At 42.0% G+C, this 15,749-nt stretch overlaps 1 protein-coding gene across 2 annotated transcripts in view; it reads right to left on the bottom strand.

Annotated features, from left to right (window-relative positions):
- Positions 1-15,749, bottom strand: part of OGFOD3 (2-oxoglutarate and iron dependent oxygenase domain containing 3) — a 43,255-nt gene that overhangs the window by 7,069 nt on the left and 20,437 nt on the right. The window contains exons 8-9 of one of the 2 annotated variants that reach the window (XM_027691918.1): positions 13,711-13,834; positions 1,537-3,428 (exon numbers count right to left, since the gene is read on the bottom strand). In XM_027691918.1, the coding sequence (XP_027547719.1) occupies positions 3,292-3,428; positions 13,711-13,834 (261 nt within the window). In that variant the 3' untranslated portion in view covers positions 1,537-3,291. Of the gene's footprint in view, positions 1-1,536; positions 3,429-13,710; positions 13,835-15,749 lie in introns of those variants that run through there. The other variant, XM_027691920.1, reaches the window with a different exon arrangement.

Raw genomic sequence — 15,749 nt, 5'->3', positions numbered from 1 at the left:
TTTCAAAAGTTCCTGATATTCCACAAAACCTTTGAATGGAAAATAGTTTTAGAAGCAGTACCACTTCACAGGAGTCCTCAGGAGGCTTCAGTCAGTCTTGTTGTAGGGATTCAGATCTGACTTGCTCTCCTGCTGTATTTTCCATTTCACCCTGGGACTTTTCACACCAGCAGCCTTTCCCTTTTCCTTACAAATAATTTCCTTTTAAAGTACAAATCAACATTCCCAAATACTTGCAGCAGGTACACCTTCAGGTGCAAGGCTGTAATTTTACCATCAGGACTCGGCCCCAGTTCACACTGCACAAGTGCTGACCTTTCTCTAACCACGAGGGCTCTTTGAAAAAGCTCCTCACACAACTGGGAACCATCAAGCCACATTCTGCCATCACTGTGTGTTTAATTAAGAGCACTTCTCTGCAGCAGCTTGGCATCAGATTTGTGCCACTTGAACAGAACAAATCCTGTCCTGGGCCTAATCAGAGTTCTAAGAACCAGAGTCCTGCAGTTCCCAGTAGCAAAGGGCAGCTGAACCACAGAGAGCACTGAAAGAAATTCAGGTATTTCAAATTCAGAATTATCTGTCAAGAACTGGGAAGAGAGACCCTTAATAAAAAGTTATTCAGTGTATTTAAGGGGCCTAAAATAAATTAAGCCAAATTTATTTCTAATGATCAGTGAATTCTGCAACTTCCACTCTGCCCCAGGAACATCAGCCTTTCTGCAATTACTGCTTTCCTGCTGTAGGCTGCATTCAGAAACTTTTAGATTGCATTTTACCTCCTCATTTGCCATTTAAATTCTTCCAAGATCTAGATATTGCTTTTTGTAGTCCAGATATTGAAGCTTCAGATAGAAGAATCTCAGTGGGACTAAAACATACAGCAGATGGAATGATTGTGCTTCTTTTCCAAAGAAATTCTCATACCGGGTGCAGCAGACAATTATCCAGCAAATTCCAGGTGACAGGTTTGCTCATCATATTGACCAGATTACTGAAGCTTCAGGACTCCCGAAGACAAATATCAGCTTGACTTTGTTTCTGAATGTCACTCAGTTCCCAGCAGGAGAGATGCACTAGCTGTGGGAGATACCAGGAGCTGCCAAACATGAAAACCCAAGAGGAGATGAGCTGAGACTTCCCCCACAGTCTGAGATGACCTTGCAGAGCAGGATTTTATAGAGGGCAGCTCCCAAAGTGCCCCTCAAAGCCTGCATGACAGCCAGGAGTGAGCAGCAAACACCTGGACAAGTGGCACAGCCATTCCAGTGCCGGGGCTGCAATAACCTTAGAGTGAAGTAAGGATTTTGGAGCATGGGTTGAATCCCAGTGTGACTCACACAGCTCCATTCATATTTAGATTCCACTGCTGTCGGGTGTTTTTCTGGAAAAGGCACATTTGAATCCCAAAGCAATGTGAGCAATCAAGTTTCAATCCAGTAAAGCAGTTGCTGGTGATCTTGGTCTGCCTTCACAGAGACTTAAAACCTGGGTGTAATTCAAATTCCTTGGAATAAACAGGCTTTGAGGCGAGGATTTCAATATGGAACCCAATTGACTTTATTGTTTCCTTGCATCCAGCGTATTTAACAATCCTTCCTTGTTAGCACAGACAAGGAAGCCTTTTTCAGGTTTGAGAACAAAGAAATCAAATGACAGAGGCCTAATCCTGCTGGTGTGCCCAGTGAGAGCACTCACAAGGCCAGGTGTCCTGTCACCATTCCTCTTTATACTGATCTGCAGGGTAATCCCCCCAATACTTACTATTTCCATAAAAAGGTAGATTAAGGAATCAAAACTGTATGAATAGATTTTTTTTAAAAAATTAAAAATCTAAGCACATTCCCAGATTTTCAGTGTTTCATAGAAATTATACATCCGAGGAATAAAACAGATCAACGTTTGCTTCAGAATTTGATTGAGAAAAAAATTAGGTTTTCCTACAGTTTATTTATCAATTCCCTGACCCACAACAGAAATCTTTGACTGCAGGAAGAAACCAAGGTAGTTGGCAAGATGACACTTTGTCTCTTTGCCTCCACTGCAAATCACACAGCTCTTCTTCTTTGAAGCCTCTGCAGTTTATTATCCAGGGAACACCAGTGGTCCTAGTCAACAGAAAAAAAGTCTTCCTACTAAACTGAAAAAGAGAAGTCCAAAAATAGCTACTGAGAGACTTTCTGAAACAGATAAAACATTGCTTTGGGCACGATTCAACTGGACACCAGTTTCCCTCAGAGCCCACAGGCCCAGGAGGTTTTGTGATCCAGCCCTCCAGGCAGCAAGTCAGGCTTTACAGGACTGAGTCTAAGGAGGCCAGAACAGGCATGTGGCAAATTTCAACAAAACTCTTTTTTCTCAGCTGTTCCCCTCCCAACCCACTGCCCTTCCTGGGCACTGGGTAATGAGGAATTCTTAGATGAATCCAGAGGATTGATTACCTCTGCCCAGCTCTCCTTTTGAATTTTGACTCAATGTACAGGGTTACATGGTCAAGCCGTCTCCATGAAGAGCTCTTAATAACCCTGACACTGGGCTTCCAACCAGGAGGCTGATCATTGTCACGGAGAGCCAAAGGGAACAAGGCGAGTTGGGAATGCTGTGTTCTGATCAAAGGGATCTAGTGCAGTGACATTCCCTGCACAAATCATTTGCAATCCAAAAGCAACAGGCTTTTTGGCCAGAGAACTGTATTGCTGACCTTGTATTAACTAGTCCCTGTTTGTAGCAAAAAACAGTTGTAGTTCAGTTAAAACAGAAGTTCAAGTAAGTCCCAGTAGCCAAACCCCACGTGTGTTGCCTACTAATGCCCATGCTCAGGAGAATCCATTCCTCTCAACAGAAAGTGTGTTCAAAATAACACTCACCTTGCTCAGTTAACTTAGGTCAAACTTTCTACATCACATGAGTAACTGAAAAGGCTAAAGAATTAAACAGGTAACAGCAGCATGGGGAGACGTATCAAGGCATGGCCCAAAAGATGGTTTGTATCTTTTAAACTGAAGAATTTTTTAAAAATAGTACAAAAAAAAAAAGAATGAAGAGCCCACTCAAGAACTCTTCTTTGCAGCCTGTCCCTTTGGGACAGAACAAACCATTTTCAGAATGCATCAAATCTGAGATGGTCCTTAAGGAAAAGGTCACGTGAAAACAAAGTGTATTACAATGTATTGATACAGCTGGGCAATTCTGACTGAATGTGGGGTAACAAGAGATGTTATCTCCCTTTTTCCTCTCCTCTTGCAGGGCTTCTCTCCTTCCATTTGCCCTCGTGCTCCATCCCCAGAGGAGTTACACCAGGACTGGGTCCCCGATGCTGTGCTCTGGGTTGCAGGTGAAGGAGATGGTGATGGCGAAGCGAGTGCCCCAGTGAACCTTCTCCACACGGTGCAGGTTCTCCGACCCAGAGGTGAAAAAGGAAACCCGGCCTGCAAAGACAAATATGTAATCAGTGACATGGAGTTTGCCTCTCAGCTCTCTCCACACAGTTTAGCTGTTGTCTCAGTACCTGAGAGCCCACAGGTCATCACACAAACTGCTATGAGCTTATGCTGCACTCTGACAGCTTTATGTACTGTTTAAAACATACATTAATCCTTTGTGCTGCGAAGCTGGAGATGTAATTCCACTGTATCTTGTAGTTTATAAAAGGCAGGAGGAAGCCAAAAACATCTGAAGCCAGTTCTTAGTTGCCTCAATTAAAAGAGCGCAGCTCTGGTGACTGCCATCAAAGTGTATTGATTTCCTCCCTGCTCCCCTTCTAGTCTGGGCTCTAATTTTAGACCAAAGAAGGAGGAAGTACTAAAGTCTTCAGAAGTCTTCAGTGACAAAATGCTCAGCAGGTTTACAAGCAGCTGTGGCAGTTTCTCAGCATTGTACCAAGTATTTGCTATTGCTTTCTGTGCCTGGTCTGATCACTCACTGTTCAGTCAGGTTACAGAGTCGTGTATCAGTCATGTACAAATTCACTTTCCTTAGAAAGAGCCACTCCATCAATGCATTGCCTTGGGAATTGTTTTAGAGATGCAAGTGCTTCCTGCTGTGCCCCATCCTCCCCAAGCTCTGACCATCACCACCTCCAGGTGAAATGCAGTGACTCTGATGTGACAGCAGAGGTACACTGGCATCCCCCTGGATGAGAGAGCAGAATGGAGCCCTCTGCACTTCCACATCATTAAACTCTTCTGAGAACAAACACGTTTGATGTTTAGCAACTGACTCCGAACTGACGCAACTCCCCAGGACGGCTCCCGTCCTCCTGAGGAACCAAGGAATGCTCACCTGCACAGCTGGTTTATCCCAATAGCTTCTGTTGTCCCCACTCAGGCTTTTTTCCCCACTGTTCAAATTAAAGTTCGTTTCAAAGGTTATCAAAGGGAACTCCTGTTGACAATCTAACTGTGCCTGGGATGCTGTCAGGCAAAATGAAACACTTAGATGCCTATTCAGAGTCTGCACAACAAGATAAACTTACCCCATCCAACCCTTACCCCATCTCCACTGTAAGAATGGGCATGTAGCTGGTTTGCTCTGCTATAAGTGATCCAAAAGATCCAGAAGTTCCTTTGCTTGCACACTCTTAAGCAGCACACGTGGGAGACTGGGACAGAACCAGACTGGCTTTATGGAGCTCAGTTTAGCCACTAATCTCTGAATTCAGTCTTTGGGAGTAGCCCCTGAGTTCCTTTCACACTCGGTTCCAGCTCACATCTAATCCTCATGCAGTTCAGAGTCTTTCACAGCTGCCAAGCACAAGTCATATCATACTCTTCTGTTCCTGTGGCTGCACATCAATAATGGGTAAAGCTTTACATATGTAAAGAACAGTCATTCATATGCACAGCTCATTTCCACCTTGCTGTCCTGCTTTTCTGGATGAAAGGCTAAATGAAGGCAACCTGTTCCTACCCTACAAGTGTTGCAATGAGTGCTGCCCTCAAGGATTTCATACAAAGTCCCTGTGTCATTTATTTTTCCTTTTAAACCTTATTTCAACATCATCAAAGTATTTTGTTATCAGTCCCTCCCCTATTCACCCAAAGCTTTGCCTTAAACTGATTTTCAAGCTGTTTTGTTTGATCTCTTTCTAGAAGTAGTAGTAACTCAGAGTGGGACAAGGTTCAGTGTATTGTTTAAGCCAGTTAAAACTGGATTTTTTGGCTATACAGAATGTCTTTTAAGTCCTTTCTTTAATAAATATGTCTTCATATATATGGTATCTTACAGCTCCTTGTGTATCTGGTCCCATATCCATCACCTGGGGTCTCTGGGTCACTGAACAAGGCTACAGTCAGTTTTCAAAGATGCTTTGTCCTCACTTGGGAAGAATTCCTTTTAACCTTAATTTCTTTGCACAGTTTTTGAAGCAAAAGCACACTCTCTCCATGGTACATTATTTTTAAGAGCATAAATGTTCAAAACTAGGGTAAAGAATGTTAATTCCCATCCCATCCAACAAAACCTTCCAGGGGTATCTGACAATATCCTTATCCAGAGACTCATGGGGAAAAGCCATAAGATAAAATAAAGCTGTGCCATTAGTAAGAGATCTCTGTTTGACAACACCACCTGAATCTACAGCTTGTTTTCTCTTCCTTTCCATGTTTTCTATACTTCCCAGCATTAAGTGCTGAAAGTGTTCAGGATGGAGTTTGGCCAAGGCTTAGCTGATGAGCTGCTGTTCCTTACAGGCTGCAGGAAGTGTTCTTGTGGTGCAGCTGTTCCCCTTCCCGGGTCATGGATACACCTCCAGCTCTGCTTCTGGACTGGGATTAGTCCAGAGCTCCATCTCCAGGTGGAGCTGCTTCCCAGTCCCTCTTTTCCATGGCCCTCAGGCATCCACACAAGTTTTAAAATACTTAAGAGTGAGCAAAGGATAAATTGTATTTGGGATGAAAAAACTACTGTCATGGGAAATCCATTGGAATGTGCCACCCTGTGACAGTGACCAAGGACTGGGAACTCCCCACAAGCTCTAAAAGGAAGCAAGACTTTAATTGTATCAGTGGTCACCACTTATTCTCCTGATTTTTTGAGAATCCATTTCTGCATTGGTCCACAGGAATCACTATTTATAAAGACATGCAAGTGCTAGTCACAAGCTCCACTGCTATGAATTTTATGTGATCCCAATTTAGATGAAGCAACACTGTTATTTTCAGGAATAATATTTAACAAGCAGCAAAAGCAGCAGACGTTTCACTATGCAGCAATTTTGCCCCATTTAATTGCTCAAACAAAACCACTAGAGGAATATATGTATTAAATATGAGCTTTTGCTTTTCCCTGCTTTTGCTTTCCCAGCTTTAATTCATAATTGCCTCTTAGCAACGAATTCTTTTCAGATGTACTCAGAAAACATCACCACCACAAGAAGCAGCAGACAGGTGGGAAAAAATTATGCACTCAGCTATGTCACAGTAAAAAGTCAGTATTCCCATAAGACTTGCTCTCAGCAGATTTTACCTGTCTTGAATTTTAACATTCTGTTGCACTTTCATAAACAAGCTGCCTTCAATTTGCTACCCAACCTCTCCTGAGAGGCAGCACAGACTGGAGGAAGGTACAAAGGAAACCATTTTCATGACATCTACACCCCTGACATGTAACTGTGACCTCAAGGAAACCATTTACTCTGCCATTTGTTTCCTTGTCTCTAAAATGAAAGTTATACCGACCTATTCTAACAAAGTTTCTGTGAAATTTAATTAGTAAGCACCAGTACAATACTTGGCAGTTAACACACGTTCTCTTTTATAAGTATTATAAAAAAATACCTTCTGCTGTTCTTATTCTGAAGGAAAATTAGTCAGGCACAACTGGTTAAATTATAACAAGATGTAGGGAATATACAAAAAGGCTTTGAGAACCATTCAAATATTAACACCCCACGATGCTCATAAGAAAAAATGCCACAAGATTATTATGCCTCTAATACTAAACATTCATTGCATAACTTAGGTTGGAAGAGACCTTGGGAGGTTACCTGGTACAATTCCCTTTCTCAAATCAAGGCCAATTTTCAGATTACAGCCCAGCAGGTTGCTCAGGGCCGTGTCTGACACACGAGTGCAGCACCCACACACCTCCCAGGGGTGTCTCAGGCTCAAAGCTTTTGTTACCCCTGTGTCTCCTGTGCCCGATTTTTGAGTGTAGGGAATGGAGCAGATGATCTCCAGAGGTCCTTTCCCACCTCAGTTATTCTGATTCCATGTGGAACAGGCCCTTCACAGGAATATCAGCTTGGGTAACCACTTGTATTTGCAGCCTGTTTTGCCACTGGATTCCAATCCCCTTCATGCTCCCATCCTTCACATGGTATTACCCCTTCTGCTTTCTTGGCAGCATCCTTCTGGCCCTTCTAGTTTAATTCACTGCCAAATCTCCTTGTAAACTCATGAGAACAGCAAGGAGAAACTGCTAATTATGTGTTAGATTGTCTCGACCATGTAAGGGAATGACAACTGTCCCCTTGCTCTCCTCCTTGGCCTGCTGGACACCAGGGAAGGGCAGGGGCCACCCCTGCCTGGTGCCAGTGCCAGGGAAGGGATGCAAAGCAGAGCTGGATGAATGGAAAGGGTCTCTCCTCCACCCACTGTCCGTGGCAACTGGTTCTGCTTTCAGAAGGAAATGAAGCAACTCATCTGTCTGCTTAAATGGAGGCTGGAACCGTTTATTTGGCACCACAGGTCTGTTCAACATCTCCCACTTTGTGCACTGACAGCTTCGACTGTCTGCTTAACATTTATCAGCTCTAACTGTTACTTGGGAAAGAAGGAGAAACTGCATCATATCTGCTGAGTGACAGCAGGACAGAAGCACTGCCAGGGAAACTGCACAAACACAACTGTGCTCTTCTCATCCTTGTCATCTGCTAAGGATTAATCACTAATTCATTCTCATAGCAAGCGTCCAAGGAAACCCATCAGATCATTAGGCAAAGAACCTGATGATAATACTTTCTGCAATCACACAGAATAGAACTTATTTAACAGATATACTTATTCAGTTGCTTATAAATAAATGTTGAATGGGGAGAACTTTAAGCAAGTCCTTTAAGCAAATCCCACAGAAGGAACGTGGAGTGACAGTGTCTGTGACTGCCCTGATCTGGGGTGAAGAGAACCCCCCAGAAGAGAGGGCACAAGCTTCTCTGAACAATTTTGCTACATATATGTCGAGCACAGAAGAAGGAAGAAGCCTATGGCCTTAAAAAAAACCCAAAAAACTGCCTGCAATGGGCATTAAAACCTAGTTACAAACTTGTCCTGAAATTACTTGCTGCTATAAATAAAATCACCGATTCACACAGTGAAGTCTCCCACAGCCACCTTGTAATTTGTAAAACTATTATCAGTACTATCAAAAAAGTACTTGCTTTTATTTTAAGTTTAGAAAGACCTGGCATGAAAACTTGCAAATTACAATTTTTAAAGAAAATGAATTAATTTATTTCCTACTAAAAAGTACATAAACATTTTTAGACTTCAGCAGAATCCCTGCCTGCTTCTCTCCTATCAGCACAGTTGGCTGCTCAAAATCCCAAGTTTCTTCTCTGTCTGAAGGTGTGACAACCCAGGGGAGTATTCAGAAGTGAAATCTGTACAACTGCTCTCTCCATATCAGTTATGAGACCTTTTGGCTCCATTTCTTCTCCCTGCAGCCAAGAGAAGGACAGGGACATCACCCTGCTCTGCCTTCCAGTTCTCCCCTCAGTGCTCAACCTCACCCAGCCAAGATGCCAAGTCTGCTCTGCTCCCGTGTCAGAGCAGCTGCAGAAGTTCTAAATTGGACCCCTGCAGAAAGTTTTCACTCAGAACAAAGTGTTGCAATCACATTAAATAACCTCCACATCATCTCTTTTCCTTTTCTTGACCTTCCCAAACGTGGCATGGTCAGTAAAGCTGTGGTCAAAGCACATGGATGCCCAAATTGTGGGGTTTGGACTTCTGATGGAGCAGGAATTCCCCCCTTACATTTAGTAAATCACTGAAGCACAAGCTGCCCACTTATTCAAAAATCACCCTTTAAACAAAAAGGCTTCATGATTGCATCTATGGCTTGTGACATTCACACTCACAGAGCTTGGGAACCAAGAAATGAACCATCATTACTGACCCATACAGTGAAACACAGCTGAACCTGGGATTTTGTTTTACTTTCCATCCTTCCAGTGGCCCAGCCAGTGATACATGTACTGACCACTGCTCTCCTCAGTAACAGCTGCCTGCAGTGTATTTATCTGAAGTCATTAAGAAAAACACCATGTTAAGTGCAGGTCTGACCTGCACTCCCAGGTATCTATTGCTTTATGGGCCTAGTTAAAATAGTATTTCATTTAATGCCATAATTAACCTTGATGACATAATAATGTCATCAAGCACTGCTAGAATACAAAACCAGAGCCTGGCAGACAATTATCCTTCCACAGGTAACAAAACAGAAAGCAAAAGAAAGTCTTCAGAGTTCTACAGAGAAATGAGGAGCTATTTTCTCTGTATTTTTGTCACAATTGCAACAGGTCCTCCTTTTTCTACCATTTCTCTTTGCAATCCCCTCCCAGTCCCTGGTGCAGTTTGTGATGAGTATTGTAAATCCTGGACTTTGCAGGGCTGGTTCTTACTGAGCTGCATTTCCTCCTCACCAGGACTGGGAGCTACTTCTGGAGAACTTTTTAAAAAATCCTTCTCAACTTTCAGCTGATACTGATTCAACTTCAAGATGTGCTCCAGTTTTTACTGATTGGAGCAAAATTAAAGCAAGGAATGGCAGGAGATTATCATGATCTAGACTGAATCTGGATGATGTGGCTTGAATACAGAGAAAGATCAGACTATCTCAGTGGGGGAGAAAAATGTCCCCTGTTCCATGATACAAGATAAATTACTAAATACATGCTTTAAACACATTTTTCACATCTTCTGTTAATGCTGCTGTGGGAGTCCTGGACCTGGAAATCTTACTTTTCATGTCACTGTGCTGCATTTCCTCAGCATTTAGTAGGGAATTCCTCGAACCTGATTTTTTAAAGAGCACACTAAGATAAAGATATGACAGATTCCCACCACTTCATCTGGAATACTGCACTTATTATCATGATTCCAGGATTTGAGAGTCATGCAATATCTAACCAGTGCAATGCACCTCAGTGAATGCACCCACAGACCCCCAAAGCCCATTCCTGCACCATGAGAAAGCCTCGTGTGCATTTGAACATACACAGTTTTCCATCCTAAATGAAGAATAATCCAACTTCACAAGTTCCCAAATATCTCAAATCAAATAGTTTACACTTTCAAAAACACACTTCTGACAGCTGTGAGAATATGCTAAGTTTGATATTCAAGGAAGAGCCACATTTCACTCTCCAAAGCACAGAATTCATTTTGCACCACAGATTATTTTCTTCCACAAACACACAGAAGAAGTGACTGCGACCTTTCCTTCTACCCTTGTATAATAAACAACTTGTATGAGGAACAAATTACCTTGTAAGCTGAAAATAAGTGCAGCAAAACTGACCTTGAAACCAAATTTACATGCAAATAATGAACATAGAACCAGTACTGAGATTTCACCCCTACAGCAGGGTTTCATCTACACTTTATGATAAAGTGAAGTCTGTGTCCTAATGTTGTCAGTCCCCAAATTCACACAAGACTTTAGAAAATTATGAAATTTTAAATATGGTTTACACTCACAAGCTTAGCAGTAGCAGAAAACATACCAATTTTATGGCTGAAAAAATGTCTTGCCATTTCTTCTTAATTTTCCTGTATCTATTGAAGATTACTAAGACATGTCTCAGACCAGCAAAAAGAAGTTAATGTGGAAAGGTTTCATTTTGAAGGACCTCATTGAAAAGGTTGCTCTCCTGAACAAAACCAACTCTGGTGCAAAGGGTGAAAAAAAAAATACCAGTATGATAATTTTGGCAACAGAATTTCCACAGATATTTAAAAGAAACAGATACTACTTTAGATCTGTTTCTTTGCACAAAAAAAATGCTGTCTTTTCCAAGTAGTATTTCCCTTGGCAGTAAGAATTCTCTTACTCATGGTACAGTGAGTTTCTTGCAGCAGACAGAGGTCCTGACTGAAGTCAAAAGACACATAGATATTTCTGCAGCCCATCAGGGCACATGAAAGATGTGTTCCTTCATGCCAAAATTGGTTATGAATTAGCCAAAGGTCTGTACACTTGAACTGGCATCATGGGGCTGACTTGTTCATGTTTTTTGAAAAGAAAATAACCTCAAAAGCCTCGAGGTTAATAAGTTATAATTTCTCCTTAAAGCTAGAGGTGTTTGTTAGTAACAGAACTAGGGGATGTTAAAGACCATCCTACAAATCAGAGTCTTTCACTGAAATATGTGAGAGTTGGGACTCACAGAGCTCTTAGACAATGCACAAGTGATTCATACTGAGAGAAGGGATAAGCATTTTAATTTAGGCTCCATTCCTAACAGAACAGTCCTTCCTGTCCCCCACTGCCTGGCTAACACTGATCCTCACTGTTAAAGTGCTGGAAATGCATCTGGACTTGCCCAAGCAGCACTTTCAACACAGGACATCCCACAATGTTGTTTTTTTTAATTGCTTTTTCCTTTATTTCCAATTACTGCTTTTCTGCTCTGCTGCATCACTAACAATGACTTTTCTGTCCCCTGCTGGAAAGCCTGACACTTGGACAAATAAGTGCCCACAGAAAAAGAAACCTGCCCATTTGGGCACACAGCATCAGGCTCCCAAAATGCAGCCCAAGTTTGAGACAACAAGAAGTGCCAGGTTTTAGTTCTTCAATGGCATTAGCAATAGAGAGAAGGTAAATTAGCTGCCAAGCACTAAAACTGAACCAGTGATTATGACAGTCATCTCTAAAAAAGCCTGGATCTCCTAAATGAGAAGCAGGAAAGCTTGTCAACGTGTGGTTTTAAAAGTTGGGCTGGAGTGACAAGCCAAGCACCAAGGATCAAAAGAAGCATAAAACAAAACAAAACAAAAAGCCAAAAAGACAGAAGGAGAGAAAAAACACTGCAGAGGAACATTCTGAACATGACAAATACATCATCTTGTGCCAGCAACAGAAAAGACCCTGGGGTCATTCTCTCCCAAGCCACATTTTGTCAGCAAGAGGAGAAGTAAGTGCAAGTGCCTTCACCTTGTGCTTCACCTCAGAAGCTTTTCTCCTTTGCTCACAGGATGTCAGCAGTGCTTCAGGTTGTACCACAGGTAGTGACACAATGATGGAGCCCTGACAACTTGATTACACAGAGGAGTGTGTTAGAAAGGGGTAACTGGCATTAAGATGAATTTTCTGTTGTGTACATGAAGCACATTGGAGCTGTCCTTTGCACTGTTTTGTCTCAAAGGGTGTGTGCAACCAGGCCTGTGGCACCCACTGCCCACAAACCAACAACCAGGTGCTGTTAAAAAAACCTCAAAATGACATCAAGAGCGAACACCTTGCAGCAGAAAACCTGAAAATGAGCTGGATAGGGCTGAATGGAAGCAATTTCACAGTTACAGACTTTGGGAAATTAAGTCAGGGGCACTTTGCATACAGTGCCCCTGCACTGAGCCAGGAGACAGCTCTCCTGCCACACCCAGAACTCAGCTATGAATTCTACAGCTATAAACACATGTTAATCTTAGAATTGCATCTGGCAATGAAATAGTTTCATGTGCTCCCTTTCAAAGCAGAGCATTTTGCAAAAGGTGATACTTTCAGCTTAGGGTTTATTTCCAACCATAAAAGCCAAAATAATCAAACATACAATTCTTGATACCGAACCCGGAATGTAGATAATCTCAGTTTATCTAAGACAGCATTACTGCAGGTGAGCGGATCACTGTGAACCATAATTCAAAAAACACCATTCCAATTTGCAGGCAGTAATAGTCTAAAGTCAGTTCTGCTTGGGGTAATGCCTGGCAGCAGACAATTACTGAGGCTGTCTTTAAATGAGTAAATTTCCATCTTTTCTGTCTTGAAAAAAAAATACAGAACACAGTAGGAATATAAAGTTGTCCTTGGCTTTTTTTTCCCTGCAAAAGTGTGGCTGGTCTTGCATTATAAAAGGTAACACTGCTGGAAGCTCAGCACTCACCTGCCAGACAGATGAGCTGAGACTGAGCTCTTTCTCTCTAGACATCCTGCCCCAGAGTAATTCTAGTTCCAAATGATCCACTTATTAGAAAAATCTCAAACCAGCCTCAAAGGTATATATGCTATTTAGGTATAACTGACAGCCATCAGAATGCTCATCCCTGTCAGATCTCCTGGAAGCAGGGATGGACTTATAACCATGTTCCAGCAGGTTAGCAGAGCTGTGGTAATCAATCATCTTCACACCCAGCCCACAGTCATCTCAGGGGATTAAGCCCACCTTGAATAGCAAAGGAACTTCAGGCCAGTCTAAAATAAGTTGTTTATTTTGGATTTGCTCTTGCTGCACAGTGCCCTGCTAAGCTGTCAGAACTGGATGGCAGTTCCTAAGCCCTACAGCTTTCAAGGAAGTCACTTATTGTGGCCCAGATATGTCAAACCGTGGCCACATTTTGGCCTTTTTTAATCGTTACTTCTCATGTCATCGATGTGAAGACAGAATGCTGCATTATTACCACACACAATCCCACAACATGTGCCAGCCCACCCAGTCAATAAATGGCACAATGAACCATTTCTCCTGCAGGCAAAGCCAGGCTGTACCTGCTCGGGGCTCGACTGTCTTGTTGGAATCTGCATCCAGGAAGACAAACCGTCCTCCCCCAAAGTCCTGGCTGTAGTCAGAGAGGTAGAGCAGAGAGGTGTAGTCAAAAGAGCCATAAGTCACCTGGGGGGGGAAGACAACATGACCAAAAATTACCAAATTCTTACTCTTACCTCTGCAGAGCACGAATAATTCAGCAGACAGATCTGATGGGTTATTCTAATTATCCAGTTTTGACATATTTAAGAAAGAGCTCTTTGAAAAGTGAGAACATTGTTTCCAACAAATCCTCTGTTTATTAGTCTATTCTATTATATGTACACATGTGCTACACACACGAGTAGCCTGTCATGTTTATTATCACAGTTTCCATAACTAGAGAAGTGCTCCTGTTGATTTCCATCATCCAGGAGCAAAAACACCACAATGCCAGAAGTTACACCCCTGCCTCGTGTCCAAAACACAGCAGAGCTCAGATCTGCTTACACTATTTCAAGATAAAGGTTAATGAGCAGAAGAACAGCCTTTGACTAATGAATCCCACCCATTATCTAACCATGGTTATAGATTTCTGGAAACCTTACTTTTCACTTCTTCACCAGCTACCAGGCAGGAGCTTCATGGTAATAATAAATCAGACTTTCCAAATAAACACACATTTGCTGGAGGAACTTCTACTCTTTTCCATACAGGTTTTGTTTAAAAACCTTCAAACGTGACTTTCTAAGTCTCTGCTTCTTCTCAGCCTACAGACCAAACATCCCATTTTTAAGTATAACAAAGTGATTTTTCCTTCCTTGTAAAGCATTATTTTTGCTTGATATGTACATTGAAGATGGAGAAGAGAAATATTATACATTAATGCTCACAGTGAAGCTATCTAAATATTTAACACTGAGTTTAGCTGATTCTGAAAATATTTCCTTTCATATCTACACGTCACCAGCAATTAAAAACATCCTTAAAATCAATGGCTGTATTCTCCAGTTTCTTCCCAGTAAATCACAGCTCTAGAGTTCAGCATTACACTGTCAAACAGGGAAATGTGCAGCACAGTAGTACTCTATAAACACCCAGCATTTGCAGAGTGTTTTGACTGACCTGGTGACTGTCAGAGGTAGGTGCTACTTCCAAACTTCGAAGTTTTCTAAATATTTTCAGTTATGTTTCAAGTTACATTCATTAGTGCCAGTTAACTTTTTGGCTCAAGAGCAATTGTACATATTATTCTGTAAGGGCAGTGACTGAAGAGAACAGAGCAGCAGATGGAACAGGAAGACATTCTCATTCTTACTCATTTTATTATTTTGACCATAAGGGCTTAAAGGCAAAAAGCCAGATCTGGTGATAAGCTGCACTACACAGCCTGAATCACAAGAATGAGAGAAATATTACAGTGATCCCCTTCCCCCCCATGTTTTCCCAAACCTTGGTAGCAACACGAGGCAATAAATGGGAATTAATGAGCACGTGGTGCTGCAGCACCTCAAAGCAGCCATTCTGCAGCCCTTCTCATGCAAATCAGCTCTGCAAAGTTATTTTCCACTTCATTGATTTGGTGATAAAACTTCCCATCAATTTAAGGAAGGTTTCCAGCCCGTGAAGGCACGAGCACAGTGAAGTTCATTCAACTCATACCTGCAATTTTAAGGCATTAAAATTGTTCTTATCAAATCTTCAGTGGTGCAGCAATCTCTGCTCCCTCAGTGCACTCCCCCTCCTCTCCAAGGTGGCTTTAGCAATTCTAAACTTTTAAGGAGCTGCCTACAAACCATTTTAGCCTAACCAAACACATCTAATTGCTATAGATGACTAAATGTGCAAAGCAAAATGGCTTTTCTGTTCCTGCCCTTATTCATTACTAACTCTCAGAAGCAGCCAGGCCCAAAAAATCCAACACTATGGAAAGGAGGCACTAAATTATACTCAGTTAAAATGCTAAAAGTCCTCCCATGTACATCAAATGTATTTGTTACCCTGGTAATGATTTCCAGTAGCAGACAGGTTAGTAATTTGAATCAGCAGTTCAAACTATGTG

This window comes from Neopelma chrysocephalum, unplaced genomic scaffold, assembly GCF_003984885.1.
Source record: "Neopelma chrysocephalum unplaced genomic scaffold, ASM398488v2 Primary Assembly neopelma1_84, whole genome shotgun sequence".
Taxonomy (NCBI): domain Eukaryota; kingdom Metazoa; phylum Chordata; class Aves; order Passeriformes; family Pipridae; genus Neopelma; species Neopelma chrysocephalum.
This window is presented reverse-complemented; position numbering and strand designations above follow the sequence as displayed.